The 18,270-nt window shown below is 50.4% G+C and overlaps 1 protein-coding gene across 3 annotated transcripts in view; it reads left to right on the top strand.

Annotated features, from left to right (window-relative positions):
* The window catches only part of UBR2 (ubiquitin protein ligase E3 component n-recognin 2), a 1,804,160-nt gene that overhangs the window by 1,604,862 nt on the left and 181,028 nt on the right, over window positions 1-18,270 (top strand). For all 3 annotated transcript variants that reach the window (XM_086927821.1, XM_086927820.1, XM_086927822.1), the window contains one exon: window positions 11,337-11,393. In XM_086927821.1, the coding sequence (XP_086783947.1) occupies window positions 11,337-11,393 (57 nt within the window). The remainder of the gene's footprint in view (window positions 1-11,336; window positions 11,394-18,270) is intronic.

Below are 18,270 nucleotides of genomic sequence, written 5' to 3'. Positions count from 1 at the left end.
GTCTGGCTGAGGCGTTCTGGATCCGCTGGAGTCTCCTCTGGAGCTTGGCGGTGGTTCCGGCGTAGAGGGCGTTGCCGTAGTCGGCTGGTGACGAGGGCCTGGGTGACCGTCTTCCTGGTCTCGGTGGGGATCCACCGGAAGATCTTCCGTAACATTCGCAGGATGGTAAAACAGGACGCGGAGACGGTGTTGACTTGTCTGGTCATGGAGAGGGAGGAGTCCAGGATGAAGCCCAGGTTGCGTGCGTGGTCTGTCGGTTTGGGTGCGGTGCCCAGGGCGGGGGGCCACCAGGAGTCGTCCCAGGCGGAGGGCGAGGAGCCCAGGATGAGGACTTCCGTCTTGTCTGAGTTCAGTTTCAGGTGGCTGGTCGTCATCCACTCGGCTACGTCTTTCATCCCTTCGTGGAGGTTGGTTCTGGCGGCGGCGGGGTCGTTGGTCAGGGAGAGGATCAGCTGGGTGTCGTCGGCGTAGGAGATGATGTTGAGGTTGTGTTGGCGTGCGATGGCCGCAAGGGGGCTCATGTAGACGTTGAAGAGAGTGGGGCTGAGAGAGGAGCCCTGAGGAACGCAGCGGATGACTTCCGTGGCTGCAGATCTGAACGGTGGTAGGCGGACTCTCTGTGTCCTTCCAGCGAGGAAGGAGATGATCCACTCCAGTGCCTTTTCCTGGATTCCGATGTTGCTGAGGCGCTGCACTAGGGTGCGGTGGCAGACAGTGTCGAACGCCGCGGAGAGGTCTAGGAGGATGAGGGCCGCTGTTTCACCGTTGTCCAGCAGGGCTCGGATGTCATCGGTGGCAGCGATGAGGGCGGTCTCGGTGCTGTGGTTGGCTCGGAAGCCAGACTGAGAGGGGTCGAGGGATCCATTCGTCTCGAGGAAGGCGGCCAGCTGCTTGTTGACGGTCTTCTCGATGACTTTGGCTGGGAACGGGAGGAGCGAGATGGGGCGGTAATTCTTGAGTTCGGTGGGGTCCGCTGTTGGTTTCTTTAGTAGAGCGCTGAGTTCGGCGTGCTTCCAGCTCTCCGGGAAGGTGGCGGTGTCGAAGGAGGAGTTGATGATGTCCCGCAGGTGGGGTGCGATGACAGCGTCGGCCTTGTTGAAGACGTGGTGGGGGCACGGGTCGGTCGGGGATCCGGAGTGGATAGAGTTCATCGTGCAGATGGTGTCTTCTGTGTTGATCTGGGTCCAGGCGCTGAGGGTGGTGGTGGGGGGCGTTGGTGCGGTCGTTGGGAGCGTTGTTTGTGGGCTGAAGCTGTTGTGTATGTCCGCGATCTTGTTGTGGAAGTAGGAGGCGAGGGAGTTGCAGAGGTCTTGCGACGGGGTGATGTCGTTGTTTCCGGCGTTGGGGTTGGAGAGCTCTTTCACGATGTTGAAAAGTTCCTTGCAGTTGTGTGCGTTGTTGTCCAGCCGGTCCTTGAATGCTGTTTTGTTGGTGGCGCGGATCAGTTGATGGTGCTTCCGGGTGGCGAGCTTGAGGGTGGTCATGTTGTCCGGTGTTGGCTCCCTTCTCCAGGCTTTCTCGAGGGCTCGGCAGTTCTTCTTGGAGCTCTTGAGTTCGTCGGTGAACCATGGGGCCTTCTTGCTGCCGGGTCTGCTAGGCGGGGTCCTCAGAGGGGCGAGGTCGTCTGCGCAGTTGCTGATCCACTTTGTGAGGTTATCGGCGGCCTGGCTGGGGTTCGCTGAGCTGGCGGGAGGGTGCTGGCTCAGGGAAGCGGCGAGCTGGTCTGCTGTGATCTTGTTCCAGTTTCTTCGAGCAACCTGTTGCTGGTGGTGGTGGATCGTGGATCTTCTGAAAGTGAAGTGGACGCAGCTGTGGTCCGTCCAGTGGAGTCCGGTGGCGTGGCTGAAGACGATGTCCTTGCTGGATGAGAAGACAGCGTCGAGTGTGTGTCCGGCGAGGTGGGTGGGGGTGTTCACCAGCTGCTTGAGTCCGCGGTTGGCGAGGTTGTCAAGCAGGGTGGTGGTGTTGCGATCGTTGTTGTTCTCCAGGTGGAAGTTGATGTCCCCCAGGAGGATGTAGTCAGCGGAAGGGAGGACGAGCGGGCTGATGAAGTCGGCGATGTCTTCGCTGAATTGTGTGCGTGGTCCCGGGGGTCGGTAGATGAGGGTGCCTCTGAGGGTTGTTCTGGGGTCCGTGTGGATCTGGAAGTGCAGGTGTTCGGCGGTTGTCAGGGTGTTGGTCGTGATGCGGATGGTGTTCCTGTAGATGATGGCGATGCCTCCTCCCGTCTGGTTGCCTCGGTCTCTTCGGGTGATCTTGTAGCCCTCTGGTATGGCGATGGCGATGGCGATGTCGGGCGCTGAGGAGTCGTTCATCCAGGTTTCCGTGAGGAAGGCGACGTCAGGATCTGTGGTGTCGAGGAGGTTCCAGAGTTCGATGATGTGTCTGTGGACGGAGCGGGTTTTGAGTAGGATGCACTTGAGGTGGTTGCTGCTGGTGATCGGCTTGGCGGGTGCAGGTGCGGGGCAGGTCCGGATGCAGGAGAACTTGCAGGCGTGACAGCTGAAGGGTCCGTGGGTTCGTCTCGGGGTGGCTCAGTAGCATCCCGGGATTCGGCCGGTGTTTAGTGCGCTGAGGGTGGCGGCGTCGTACGTCCGGCGAGTTGGCTGGGGTCTGCGGGGGCCAGGGGTCCTGGCGCTGGGCGCGGTCCAGGCGCAGACGGGCGCAGACGGGCTTACCTTTGGCGCACCTTCGGCGCTCAATCGGTGCTCCGCTGCGCGCGTCCGCTGTGCGGTCGCTCAGAGGTCGTCATAAGAAGGGGGACGGGAGGGCGGGTCTGCTGGGCTGGGCCAATGGGCCGGTGGTGGGCGGGGCCGCGGGGGGCGGGGCCGCGGGGGGCCAGCGGCGGGAAAAAGTGGCGAGCGGCCGGCTCAGCTGTGGCTGGGCTGCTCGGGGGTGCAGGGGGGCGACGGAGTCGGCAGGCAGGGACAGCAGGCGAGGCGGCAGGCAGACAGGGACAGCAGGTGAGGGGGAAGGGGGTGACCCGGCCTCGAGAGGCACAGTGGTCACTCCCGCGGCTACCAGGCAATCCCCTTAAGAAGGGGGACGGGAGGACGGGTCTGCTGGGCTGGGCCAATGGGCCGGTGGTGGGCGGGGCCGCGGGGGGCCAGCGGCGGGAAAAAGTGGCGAGCGGCCGGCTCAGCTGTGGCTGGGCCGCTCGGGGGTGCAGGGGGGCGACGGAGTCGGCAGGCAGGGACAGCAGGCGTGGCGGCAGGCAGGCAGGGACAGCAGGCGAGCAGGTGAGGGGGCAAGGGGGTGACCCGGCCTCGAGAGGCACAGTGGTCACTCCTGCGGCTACCAGGCAATCCCCTTAAGAAGGGGGACGGGAGGGCGGGTCTGCTGGGCTGGGCCAATGGGCCGGTGGTGGGCGGGGGCGCGGGGGGCCAGCGGCGGGAAAAAGTGGCGAGCGGCCGGCTCAGCTGTGGCTGGGCCGCTCGGGGGTGCAGGGGGGCGACAGAGTCGGCAGGCAGGGACAGCAGGCGAGGCGGCAGGCAGGCAGGGACAGCAGGCGAGCAGGTGAGGGGGCAAGGGGTGACCCGGCCTCGAGAGGCACAGTGGTCAATGCACACGTTTGCAAGACACTACTACCTGGACAGCCAAGTCCTGAGAGATGGCTTTTTCGGCCGTTCCGTTCTCCAGGACTTTCTGGTGTGAAACTGCGAGTATGGCAGAGAGTCTCGCAGGGCTCGTGGATGGTTGCTTTTATAACTCAACAAGGTATTACGCTCGGTCGACTTTCTGTAGAGACTAGTTATGAGCTTTCCTTCATGGAGTTGGATTTTCAAGTCTAGGAATGGGATTGATTTCTTCACCCACTGTAACAGCGTAAATGTTATCTATGCCATTTTTTGTCCCTGTGAGAAGGTATATATAGGCCAGACTACACAAAAGGCACGCATAAGGATGTGCCAACACCGAAGTCAGATTCGTTGCAAGACTCCGAATGCTCCCGTGGTGGATAATTTCCAAGAAATGGGACACACTGAAATGGACCTCAAATGGACTTCAAATGGACTATCATCTCTGTTATAAAAATCCCCCCAAGAGGTGCTGAGGTCCACCAACTACTAAACAAGGAGGAGCTCAAATGGATTTTAAAGACCCATAGTATTCATAATGGCCTTAACCGCCTTGAAGACTGGACAACCTTATTGTAATTCTGTTCCAAACTGTGTTATAGATGGTGTTTCCTTTTATAATCATGACTGTCCTGTATGCCACTCGCTAGTGGTCATGAAAATGTACACTTGGACGTTTCACTCACTTCCTACCTTTTTCACTATATCTTGCACTCCACTTTAAGATGGCCGCCACTCGCGACTTAACCTCCCATTCAAACACTCCATCGCGCCATTGGCTTATCCAGAGTCACATGTTCTGCCCACATGACCCTTCTGAGGCAATAAGCTAGTTCTCCTCCCACTCCCCGTCATCCATGAGCATCATCTCAAACTCGAGAGAGGACCCCATTTCGGCCCCTACGCCATCTAGCCTGGTAAGTTTTTTCACTGCCCATAGTTTGTACTGCTTAGTGCACCGCACCTGTGTCTATGCCCTTAAATTGCGCGTGGCTAACCCCTCCCTCCTTCCCCCAAACAGGACATCGCTTCCTAGATGAGCCCTTTCTGATTGCCAACCCGGTAAGCCAAACACGGATTCTTTCCACTTCTTTTAATGTTATTTGGATAAACCGCTCTGACCTCTCATTATCCCTCCTTTAGAGTTATTGACTTGTAGAAACTTGACAATACGTCTGATAGCGCGCATTCCATTTGTGAAGGCGCTCTCTGTCATACCCAACCAGGTATGTGTCTGATACTGTTCTTCTACCTTAGGTCGTTTTTTCCCCAGGCATCTGATACCACTCACCTCAGGTCGCTATCTCTTAGGCGCTGTTACAATCACTTATTAGACAATTGTTATTGTATCCCAGGCGTTTGTATCAGTAAACGATCACATGATCACCAGTTCGCTGTATGTCTATGCATCCAGTTCCCCGCATGATCTTTATCACCCCGAGGTCGCAATATTACAAGCGCCGTGTTTACCTATCATTAGACACTTCTCCATAAATCACTGCTTGTCCCAATCTTTTGGCACGTAGCTGCCCCGAATGGTTTTTCCTCCTCTTACCTTCTTTCACCCTTTAGGATTGTGAGTACCTCCCCAATCCGCCTCTCACATGTTTTCTATTTCCAAACGTCCCCTGCTCGCTTTGGGATAACCACCATTTTTAATAGATCGAACCTAATACATGTAATGGTGTCAACTATTCTGCTCTGCCCAACCTAATCTTCTGTTTATTATTTTTCTCCCTCATTTTTCTTCCATTTCTTTCCTCCATTTTAAGCGTTTCATTCATTTATTGTCCCACAGTTGTGGATTATGTCTCATGATTGCTGTAATTGAAGGCATGTATTCTATGTCCTGAAGATGAACTCCGTTTTCTAAAATAGAGTTTGAAACGTCGTCGACCACAATACACTATATGCTCACAATTTGCAACTGTATGATTTGAAGCAATAGTGTACCTATTGGATTTCTATTCATCCATTCGCTAGATCCGCAGACCCTGTTCCCCTTGCCTCCAACCCTTTTCCTTCTTGTTTGATTTGCTTTAAGTGTGGTAGTTGGACACAGGTGTTGTCCCACTTGAATTTACGCCACGTTTTCACAGTTATATTTCTGTTACGTTATATTAAATACTGTCCGGCTGGACAAAGAATATAGTAACAATTCAGTCTATATTTATTGTTTGAAAATATCACGTACTGTCTAGGGACCACTGTCTTTAGAAAAAACATAACTACCCAAGGTCCCGGACCTAATACTCCTTTGGGTTCCCTTGTCTTTTGTAATGTTGAGCGCATTTTCTGAGCATAAGTAGGGTACCCCGAATTTGAACTGGATTGGAAGAGGACCGAACAAGGAGTGCCCAGCTGCACTGTGAAACCAGCAAAGACAGACTGCACTGCACTTGCTGAACCTGGTGGCTAGCAAAGTAGAAGGATTGTGCCTCCTGTGTCCTGCTCGAGGAGAAGCTGTCTCCAAAGCCTAACCAAAGCAAAGATACCCCAAGAGTCAGTGAATTCAGCGTTTCCTGAACCTCAGCCGGTGATTTCTGAATCCAGCAACCGATGTTTAGCCAGATACATGAGAGAGTATTTAATGCCCATTTGCCATACCTTTCGTTTGACGGTTGGAAAAGCCAGCAGCATTTCTGGGAATATGTTCACCTTTCCTTTCTCCATCTGCCACAGACCCATATTTCTCATGGCCTACAAGATGTGGTCCCTACCTCAGTAATTGAACAACTCAGCCACCAATGGTCTCAGAGGCGCCCCAGGATGCAGCTTCCAGGCAGGTACTCTATGTGCCTGTTCCACAGAGAAAAAAATAGATTTGTTCCCCTCTAGTATCGTGGTTGCCAGCCATTGTTCTGGGAACCACTCCATACTTGGGCCCTCAATCATCTGCACATTGTTGCGCCTTGGGCTGCCCTTTGTCTGGCCAGCTTTCGCTCTGGGTATCACAGCTATCTGAAAGTCTTTTATTTGTTTTTGTATTTCAGACACCGATGGACGCATGGTTGCCAGTGTCAGGGCATCGAGTTTAGGTTCCAAAATTGATTTGAATTATTTAATCGCTTGCAGGAGTGCATCAAACTTCCCAATATGAGTTGGCAGCATCTGTTCCACATTGCTGCTAGAGGGTGCTTGATCGGGCTAGTGGACCGAGTTAGCACCCCTGATCCAAAATTTGTGCCCATCTTAGGGCCCTTCGACTTCTCCATGCTGTATGTTTGCTTCGTGGTGTTGTGCCCCTGTCAGGTGCCTGCCCAAGTGACAGGCAATCATATCTTCTGTAGGAGAATAGTGCCTGCAATCCTATGGTCACCCCAGATTTTTGCTTTTTGCTTCACAGGTTTACGACTTTCCCTGGCTGTGGGCCTGCTAATCAGACCCACAGCCTAGCTGTTCTCTCTCTTAATTGACATCCATGTACTTTAGGTGCATTTACCAATTGGTATTGGGTCACTCTTGTAAGTCCTTGTACAGTGTACCATAGGTACCCAGGGCATAAGTGTACCCAAGGCCTACCAGGGGCTGCAGCATGTATTATGCCACCCCTGGCTGGCCATCTAAACAGACACAACTGGCTGGTAACACAACTGGGGCAAGGTGGTGTAATCGCCCTTTGCTTTAGATATAGTATACCTATATCTAACCCTAAAATGGACACATATACTCCTATAAATCACTCCTATGGCAGGCCTTATCAATCCTGAAGGCAGAGTGCTTGGACTTATGTGAGATGGTGCTCTAGCATGAGCTGAGTCTGTCTGCAGCTTTCGGAACCATGTCCTTTAGCTGTTTCCATGATAACGCTATACCATATACTCTTAAGTGCATTATAATCCTCACGGTTATTGCTAACTTTGGCATAGCATTATCAAAACATGTTGAGTAAGGTGACATACGAATTGGAATACTACCCCCTCGCCAGTTCTGGTGACGGGGGTAGCATTCCCCCCTTTTAGAGGGACACGACATGTATGTAACCAAGAACCCCGGTTAAAGTTAACCCGAGCCTCAGCATCACAAAATGGATGCTGCCACCACAGACCCGAGTTTGACCTCCTGCTGCTGGGAGTCCTTCCAGCGAGGGAGGCCTGGACAAAGGGTTTCCTGCCTTGGGAGGTGCTAGCACCACTCCAGACAGGATTTTGTGTATTGAGGTAGGACAGACTGAAAGGAATGAGACATGCCTGGGGCACACAAGGTGTCCCTGTGCATACCCCGGTTCAAACCAGTTGCTGGTGCACTCCAGCCCCAGCTCTGGCACGAAACCGGACAAAGGATAGGGGGTGTAACCACCCCCCTTCCTGGCCCCACCCATAGGAGGGACCTAGTCACAGTACAGCCCCCTTTAGGAGAATAAAGGTAGGAGCTGGTCCCATTCCAAATTAGATTAATCCTGATTTGAAACTACAAAGAAGAAACTCTGGACTTCGACATTCTGCTCCACAGAAGACTGAAGAAATCTCACTTATGGCCAAGGAGTGACCACCCTGCACAAGCAGGCACCATCAAGCGTCCTAGCGGTTCACTTTGTCGTCCTTCCCGGTGGAACCAGACTTCAGAGCCCGACGAGAACCGGACTTCCAGACCTCTACCTACATCTGCAGCACAGCTGAGATCCGTGGGTGCGACGAGACACGTTGGACCGGCCATCTTGGAGAAACTGCACTTCGCTTCCAGCACGACTTCAGAGGCATCCTCGAGAAAGTGCTTTGGGGATTGAGAAGCCCCAGCCCCGAGCAGCTCCTGCACAGAAGACCAGCATCCTGGAGAAATGCGTGGGGCCCTTTTGCTTGATTGCTGCTCGACACGTTGTCTGGTCACTTGCCGGCTGGCTAGTGGCCTCCTAGACGATGATCCTTGAAATCCACACTGCTGTTCTGGTTGCTCCAGACTGGCCCTCGCTTCCCTGCAAAGGAGAAGCACCCCGGACCCTCCTGGTCCGCACCAGACGCCATTTCCACTCACCCGGGTGGGTTACCTTTGCCAAGGCCTGTTGACTCCGAATCCGGATCAGACACCGCCGACAACCAGAGCCTGCGTGGGACAGCTCGTGCCTCCATCCTGGTCGTCGATGACACCTCCTGGTCCACGTGGCTGCAGAGTCAAGCGTCCACTCTTCACCTGATTGCGACGACAGCATCTGGTTCCTTCGTGGTTCCACTCCGGTCACTGGCTCGTGACTGTGAACATTGTCCCCTCTGCTTTCAGGTCGCCAACTTCCTCGATCCACCCTTGGATCGCTCCGGACATCATCCTCCTGGTCGCCTGCAGCATCTTTCTTCAAGGCTCCATTGACTTCAACGCGGAAACCCGACACACTTTCACACCTATGCACCCGCAGCCCGTGGGTGAGGTAACAAGAGCATTTCGGTGCTCAAAGGTAGATTGACTCTCCTAGTGTCCAGGTATCCTGTAGTTTTAGTCGTAACCAGTCGGACCTGTCCGTACTCACCTTTTTTGTAAATTGTTCTGCCCATTGACTTTGTACCGCATCTCGCGTGAGTTCACACTCTGCCCACGCGTCCCGTGGGCCTCCTGCTCCTTACCTAAGGTTAGGGTACTATTGTCCTAGCGATCCTACAGCCTCTGGGCATCTTCATTTCTTCTATCGATTTCCTTATACCATTTACTTAGTATACGGTTTGTCGTGCCCCTAGGGCACCATTGTAATTTGTGCAATTTATCGTATTTTTCTTAAGAGTCTTGTTATGTGCTTAGCCCTCTGATCTCATAAAGAGTTCAGAGGTGTTCTATTGGTAATAAATATATTGTTTATTTTCATAACAACCTGTGTGGTGTCCTTTCATTTGGTGTTCAAGGGGTTATATGAGGTAAAACAGCTGGCTTCACATGCCAAAAGAGTTTAGCCTAAGACTGCTTTGTCCATGCTACCATTAGAATAGCTGGTCTATAAGGTTGACTTACAACCAATCACCATAAGGGTTGTTTGGACTGATACAAGGTGATCACTAGAACTAGTGAGCATCATATATCAGGCCAACTTCTCACATCTTCCACCTGACTAGTAGCGGGTACCCATCAGTATGCAGGGTGCCTGCCAATCACCATGTCTGCCTCAGGTTTCTTGTGCTTATCTGTTTGTCCAGGATCTCCACTGTAGCTTCCAATCTGGGCTCTGTGGTCATCTGCCTGAACTATCATTCTTCCTGGTCCCACTTACAGATCCCCAAATCCTGTGGCTCCAGCGGTGTCCAATTCGGTCTCTCTGCATACCCTAGTTTGTTTTTCCCTTTCTAGTGTTTCACATTTTGGGGGATCTAGGGTGCTTTTAGTGACGCATGGGCACCCTCCTTTACTGCCATTTCAGCGCCTCCTCTCGTAGGCAATGCATTCCATACCAGCAACTCTGTGGGCCCCCTCCTTACTTTGATGTTCAGCCTGTGGTCTGCTAGAGTCCGGGTGAAGGGTGCGCATCGCAGAACATCAGCCGCGTCTCCACCCAGGCGTTCTCTCTTGGCCCTCAGTAGGTAGTGCCTCTGTACAGGGACAGTAGAACATGTGCTGCCGGGCTGAAGGTGCTTGTTGCTCTAGTAGGTGCTGGTTCGTAGGCCTGTAGAATTGGGTCTCAAAGTGTGCAGGGTCTTTGTGGCTCCTCACTCCTTAGTCATTCCATACCACTCTTAGACCATCCATCCCCGCCCTTCGTCTCCAGCATTAGCCCGTGCTCTTGCTGGAGCCCAGAGATTGTCCATGTAGCACAGGAGCTTCTGCCCGCTGAGGTGGCCAATTGTTCTTGCTTGGCCTCCTGAAGTGTGGCATGCCCACCTAGAGGAGATGTGTTTTGTATTTTGCTTGGGGGTAGTGGCAGTCAGGGACTGCCCGTCGCTCTGCAGTATGCCTTTCTCAGGCAGGTAGCTGGATTTCACTAATGTGCGACCAGCCCGCCTACCATTTTGGCCATGCCCCCCCATTTGCATTGGACAGCTTAACGCTCCAAACATACTATGCTTCTAACATTATGGCACTGTACACACATTTCTTTGAAAAAGTTAGACATTAATGACATTGAACATGCCAGAACATGAATGCAGTCGACCAGTTTCTATAAGCAAGTCTTATTGAAATACCTTTTTATTTGTAGAGATATTTTAGAGTCCAAGCTGGCAGCTGATTAGAAAGATTCAAGCAAACCAGAACCATTGCTCACCTGGTAGTGCTAGACAGCAGCCTGTGCAAGCGTAGCAGTCTCCGCAATATCTGAATGTAGTAGATCGATGTTAAGTGATTTCCATGCTTCATGAGGGATCAGGATTGAGATTATTGTCCAAAGGGAGGACGTTACCTCATGCCAGTGGGTCTTTCTGATAATTCATTATGGGTGCTCCCTCTTCCTCAGGAAGCCAGTACGTTTGCTCTTCCCTGCCCCCACCCACCCCCACCCCCACTACCTTCCACACCACATCTTGATAAGCTAGGTTTTGTTTTGTGTTTTTTAAAGGAATGGGCTATAGAGAAGGTTCCCCTGTTGTACAGTTTTGAGAAGATTGTAAGTGTGATCTCCACATATAATTTATTCAATTTTCCAGGATTAATATCCGTTTTATCCAGCTCATGGTATGGAGGACAGGAACATTTCTGTTTGTAGCAAAATTTCTTTATTTTAATTCATGTCACTGTCCAATGTTGTACAGGTGCAAACGTTAATAATAGATGGCAAACATTGTTTTAGAGTTTATAATTTTTAGTTAGCTGACTTATGTGAATTCATGTGTAGTTTGCTTTCTGTTTTAGCTGGTGTAGCAACAAAGAATTGAAGATGTACTTGCTAGGGGAAAGATCAGCAATAAGGTATGCTTTTAACTTTTTTGTGGTACAGTTAAAAAATGTTGTACTTTGTAGAATGTCTGTACAATTAAACACATGTGTCTAACTGTAGAAAATAGTAGACTGTGTTATGCAGTGAAAATCTATTGCAACTAATTGATAACATTATTTAACTACCCTGAAAGATGTGACAACATAAGAAATGCTTTATTGTGTTGTCTAAATATTTTTGTGGCGTTAAGAGTGATAATATTAATTTTGGGAGGAGCTAGATTACTTTGTAAACATTTTTAATATTACAAGTTTCTTGACTTCTATCATACCAGAATCAAAAAGGGGAGTTGGAGTCCATTTGAGGGTCAATTAAGACTAAAGGGCACTTATGCGCCGCAAAAGGAAGTTATTAGAGGGAAAGCAATGCCCCTAACTTTTGCCTGTTCAACCCTAACAGAATACCTCTGGAGATACAATCCTAAACCCCGTGTCACAGTAATTGGGTATAAACTGATCCCATCTCCTTCGTATGGCAGCTTTTTACGCCAGACTACTGGACAAGCCTACAATGCAAGCAAATTTTCCAGCTGCAGAGGCTGGCATTGACTGCACAAGTAAGACTCGAGTTTTTACTGGCAGGGAAATCCCTAGTCAGGTCAGAAACCTTTGTAAAGTGCTGTCACAAACTGAGGAGTGCCGCAAAGGACTCTTTAGCTCATTGTTGGGTCTGAAATCAGCCTACAAAGAGGGAAAGGTGGTTTTAAAAGGTACTTACAGGACTGCATTAAGGATATTGGCCACAGAGAACTTTGGCCATTAGACCCAAGTGAGCAAGTCTTTAAGAGAATGGTAAACAAAAGCGTCAGGCTGAAAAGTTGGTGGGAAGATAAAATAACTTTAGCCAAGCAAGCATATGGATGCCTTGTGCTAAACTCATATGAGGAGCAATATGACCAGTCTTTCCTTGAGGCTGCCTAATCTGTGAATGTTAAAAGGAAGCTGATGTCAATGAGAATGGGGATGCTACCCACCCTATACTTCAAGCCCAAATGGTAGCAGAAAGGAAACACTAAGCTGAATATTCGACTGGTGCAGTTTATTGACACTTTTTAAAACTGGTTGAGGCCAAAGACTCTGGACGTAGGTCCTTAGGCTTTCTACCCTAGGAAAGCGCAAATGGTGAGCTGTGGGTGTGCACAGACGGCGCCCTGTAGGTGGGTCTCTAGGTGTGCAGTAAAAATAACAATGCTTTTATCCTCTATTCCGCCAAGATCAGGCCTTGTGGTTTCATTCCTGCTATATATGTACTCTGAACTGTATTGCCCTAAGCACATTGGCCACCAGCTGATGTCAATTAGGCTGGCCTTCTTGTAACTTTTTATCCTGTGTGTATGGCTGCTTTGTTTTATTTCTTAAACTTTAGCTTGTGTATTCCTTACATTTATGTTTAATGGCTTGACGATAGAGTCCTGGTGGGGATGGAAAGTAGCTATTTTTGGCACTCTGGCACCCTAGTTCCCACTAAGCATCTTACCCAGCATTTTGCACCTTTTAAACACAATTGCAGAATGCACCATTTTTAGGAGCTGCATCACTCCCTCCTACATTAGGGGGTTTGTTAAACCATTGTTATTATACAGTTGGGCCTTGGGGAGGCCCTCCTGGTGGACTATGCTGCTTTGCGCCGAACACTGTTGCAGGACAATAGCAATGGTGGGTCTTCTCCTGGCTTTTATGGGGAGGGAGGCAAGTGAAGGCCCAGATGAGTCTCATGCAGGACAGCATGCATATAGCTTGCTCTGCCCCTCTGATGACCACTTCTAACTGCAGATTACTCACCTTGTTAATGCTATCAAGTGCCAAACTGGATCCAGAGAAATTTCTAAGCAGTGCAGCTGTGTATCATGTAGCTCCGCGTCGACTCCGTTCCACAAGTAATGCAAAAGCCACATATAAGCTCCAATGTGGAGCATTTATGACAGTTTCTTTCTTTCTGTGCCTTGGTGTGCAGATCCAGTGGTAGTTCCTTCTTTTCTTTGTCAGTTAATAATCCCTTTTTCTGCAAAAAATAACTAAATCTCCATTGTTAAACGGACATATAACCTCCTTAAACCACAGACTTTAAACTTTTTGCAAGGAAATGGGAGCGAATTACCCCTCACTTGGTATCCTTGCACTGGCTACCGGTCCGGAAGAGGATCCATTTTAAAGTTCTGGTCTAAGCCTTTAAGGACCTTCACAATACAGGAGCCACTTACATCAGGAAGAGGTTTCAATACTATGTCCCACAACGGACTTTGAGGTCCTCAGTACAGCTCCTGATGACCATCCCAAAGTTTTCCCGCTCTCGTATGGGTGGCCGATACTTTCAAGTGGTCGCAGCGCAGCTATGGAATAGCTCGCCACTCTCGCTTAGACAGGTGCAGGACCTCCTCGCCTTTAGGAGGAAACTAAAAACCTGGCTATTTCAAAAAGAGATCTAGGCCTTCCTGTTTTTGTCATACTGTCTTGTCTCATGGTCCTTCAGCGCCGGGACACTCTGTGGAGTACAAATGTTTGTGACTGATCCCCACTAGATTAGCCTCTTGTGTCTAGGGTCAAGCTATGCATCAGTTGTGCGGGGAGTATGCCCTTATGAATCAGAAAGCAATCTGAGATCAGGAATGTTATCGAAAGTCATGTAAATGCCACTTGTACTCAAAGTCTAGGACTTTGGCACTTTCCTATTCTCGGGGCCGCCCCATAATGGCTCTCTATCTCACCCTAAGACTTCCGGTAAGTCAGATCTAAAATAAATTACAAGCAGGCTTTGTCCCTGCCTCACCACTAGCCCTCTGAGAAGTCGTAGAGACATCAGGGTGCCATGTGGTCTAGCGCCTGGTCCCCTGTTGAGGAGCCGATTCCACGGCTCATCACTGTGCACCCCAAGTGCACGACAGTATGCACATCTTCAAATTGGGACCTTTTTATCAATAAGGAAAAGAGTACATTCCACAGAACGAGGTGGGAGGCAGTTAGGAATCAGTGGCTAGGGAGAGTATCCACCACAAAGAGCATCACTGTAACTTTTTCTTTTAATGGATACTTATGACCACAGATTTTGAATTGATACCATAGCAATACCTCCCAAAGGTGGATGGTCTGACCAAGCGTACTCAGACCAAGAACTGAGCAGACGAAGTGACCTTCACACAGCACCTGACTGTCAAGGCAGTAATGCTTTGTAAACATATGCACCTAGGCCTACGTCACAGCCTGGCAGATGTCTAGAACAGGTAAACCTATCACCAAAAGCTGTTGTGTTGCCCACAGACCTCCAAAGAGCTGCTTCTTGCACCACCTTCCCTTTCTTTGCCTCCCAAGAAAGCTACAAAGAGGTGATCATCCAGACATAGGTCTTTTGTGTGGTAATGTAAAAGCTCAGAGCTCTTTTCATGTCAAGACGATGAAGCAAGTCCTCCTCCTTTGAGACATGAGGTGACACAAAAACACTGGCAGAGTAATCGTTTGGCCAGTGTGGAAGGGAGTCATGACCTTCAGTAGCAAGACCATCATAGCCCTCAGTACCAGTTTGTCTGTAAAGAAGATGGTGTAAGGCAGATGGAACCGAGAGCACCTTAAGTTCACTTACAGGGTTTGCTGATTTAATGGCAATGCGGAAGACTGTCTTTAGTGTTAAGAGCTTTGAAGAACACCGGTGCCTGGGCTCAATAATACATGCACACGAGAAGCATCAAGGCCAGTTTCAGCCCCCATTGACCCATAACAAATGGTTTGGGAGGAAATATGTGAGTCAAACCTTTTATAAAACTTCACAACCAGTGACAAAAAAAAACCAAGGATTGGTCAGGTAAACTAAAATTCCAAAATGGCCAACAAATAACTTTTTGCTGTGCCCACACATGCCTTATTAGGCTTTTGAATGAACAAACAAAAGAACATCAGAAAGCCTAGCTTGTAAGGCAAAAAAAATGGTCCCAGTATCCAGCATTGATCGACTACGTTGAAAGCTGTCTGGCAGCGAGGATGACATCCACCACTTTGGTAGCAAGTCAAACACATTAAGCTGTCATCGCTTAAACTACACGCGTGAAGGTACAGGTTGTGGAGGCCCTGGTGCAGAACCCTGCCTTGTTGGTGAGACAAGAGGTCCAACCGAAGGCAAGGCTGATCTGAGGTTAATCTTCTGGAGCTCTGGGTACCACACTTCCTGGCCTATTGTACGATGATAACAGTGACAGGGCCCTGTCTGTCTTGATCTTCCTCAGTACTCAAGGCTGGAGAGATAACGGTAGAAATACTTAGAGGAGTCCTGTCTGTTCCAGCCTGAATGCATCTCATAACAAGTGCCTTGTGAGAAATTACCGCACACATACATTTCTGACTCTGTGCGTTGTCAGCAGTGGCAAGTACATCTAGCCAGAGAGTAACCAGAAAGATGTACTGCTGGTCCAATCACCTCCAACACTGGAGGGAAGTTGACCTGCCGAAGGTGAGGTTAGCATTTGTTTGCCCCCACAATAGATTCCGAGCCACCTCTCACAAGATCTAAATGAAGTAGGTGAGGCATGCTTGCTGCCTTGCCTATTAGGAACTGAGGTTTAACTGCAGGGCCTGCATATGCCACACCAAGAAGCCTCAAAGCCATCCTCGCTGAGCGCCTCAGAGCCATCCTCATTGAGACCCAAACATCTGATACAGATTTCTAGCCACAGATTCCTTACCTTCGAATATTCCTCAAGCATCAGACAGGACCTGGAAGCCTTTAGTGTGCGTTAGGTGCCGTTATTTGGCTCGACGTGGCGTCGTTTGGGTCATCAGGGCCGGAAGTGACATATGTGGTGCCTATACAGGCAGCACACTGACGTCAGGTCTTTTCTTTACGTGCTATTCAGTGTAGATCCAGGAAAGGGTTACCCCGTCACTATTTAACAGACTTTTGTTTAAACATTTTGTTGAAGATTTTGTTAGTCTTGGTCTACTGGTGAACAGATTATCCTCCACAAAGGCATGTTTTCAACCATGCCATGCCTGTCACAGACCGGTGTTGGTGACAGACCAGCATTTGGTTTGTCTTTGGTGTCTTGAGTGAGACCTTGACGCCAAGATATGTGATGACTGCCACTTCATGCACCATAAGGCGCTAAGGGAGCGCTCCCTCAAGCTCCTCAGCACCCGGCATCGATTGACTCAACGACGCTCCAGGTGTCTGTCACGAGAAAGGTCCTAAGATAGTTCCTGAAGTTGTACCCGATGATAATTTTTCCACTCCAAGTCGTCTGGGAAGTCGGGTAAGTCCCAAAAGAAGAAAAGAAAGGTGAAGAGATCTTCGACTATACCACGCAAACCTTTGGACAAGTTGTGGGACCATGAACACTCAAGGCCTAGCTCTGTGATGGAACCTGCGCCTGGGTCATCTCCGTGCCTCCCTGAATTTCCGAGAGCCCGGAGCAACCCTTCACCTAACGTAAAGAATTGTATGAGGTGATGCCCCTTATCTTTGGATGGCCTGAACCTTCTGGAGCACCCTTGGGCACCATGGTTCCAGGAGGGCCAATACTGGTCTTCCACCGGCAGGATCACCCTCGGCGCTAGTTGGGCCCAGCAAATCCATTGACTGATCTGGAGCAGTGCCGGTCGATCGACCTCGATCTTCTCCAGTGCTCACTCCAGTTAAATACCGGAGCCAGACCAATGTCGTCCAACAACCGGTTCTAGCTGGGGGCTTACTCCCCATATCAGAGTCAGTTCCTTATTCATATAACCGGTCTGGATTGGGTGATGATTGAGAAGGGTCTGCGGACATGGATTTGGACATCAGACATTAGAAGATCCAGAGGCCAGCTAGTATGAGGATCTGGTGGATGCCAATGGAATGGAAACATCCTGAGACAATGGCTTGGTCTCTCCCACTGTGGTTACGAAGGAGGGTGCCTCATTTGCAACAGCCGGCTGCCTCATTCGCAACAAGCAGCTGAGGTCTTGGATCTTCTGCTACCCTCAGTGGCAGTGAAGACAAACATCTTAATAGAGATGCTTAATCCAGGTGCTGCCCCCACTGAGCCATTACTCCCAATCAAGCCATTACCAACGTCCTACTTGGGGCCTGGTCCAAGCCCTCCACAGGGGATCTTGTGCATAGAACAATTGCCTGCCGCCATAGCCCCACGCCAGGGATCCTAGTTTCCTCACCCAGCACCCCACTATGGAGAACTTCATGGCCCGGACCTCCATCTCCCACATCAACCCTGGCGCATTTCCTACCACTTCACCGGATAGGGAATCCAAAAGGCTGGATACCTTCAGGAAGAGGATGTTCTTTTCTGCCAGCCTGGTACTGTGGTCGATTAACACTGCATGCCTCTTGGGCAGATACTCCTATACAAACTGGGACTCGGTTGCGTACAAGACCCGTGGTCTTGGATGAGGCCCGAGCCATACTCTCTTAAGCAAGTACTGATGGGAGGGATGTAGCCAGGTTCACCTTAGGATATGGGCTGGACAAGGCAGACTCACTAGACAGAGCAATTTCATTTTCTGTGGCCCTTAGGCGCCATGCCTGGTGGAGAACCAATGTCTTTTCGAGGGATGTCTAAGATTTACTCATGGGCACACAATTTGAAGGCTCTCGTTTGTTTGTGCAAAATGCAGACTCGTCGCTGGAGCTCTTTGCAGACAGCAGGGCTACCGCCAGATCCTTTGACCTTTCAGTGGCCCCTCGCCAAATCCAGTCTGCCTTCTGCCCCTTTTCAGGCAACGCAAGGGACTTTCGACAAAGTCTCTACACACCCAACCACCACGACCAACAAATCTCACAATCTTTTCGTTGCAGAGGACGCTATTCCCACAGGCCACGTGGGAGAGGTAGCCAGAAGTCGGGCCAACCCACCACCCCTTCGGCAGCCAC

Source organism: Lissotriton vulgaris, chromosome 6 (genome assembly GCF_964263255.1).
Source record: "Lissotriton vulgaris chromosome 6, aLisVul1.2, whole genome shotgun sequence".
Lineage (NCBI taxonomy): Eukaryota > Metazoa > Chordata > Amphibia > Caudata > Salamandridae > Lissotriton > Lissotriton vulgaris.
This window is presented reverse-complemented; position numbering and strand designations above follow the sequence as displayed.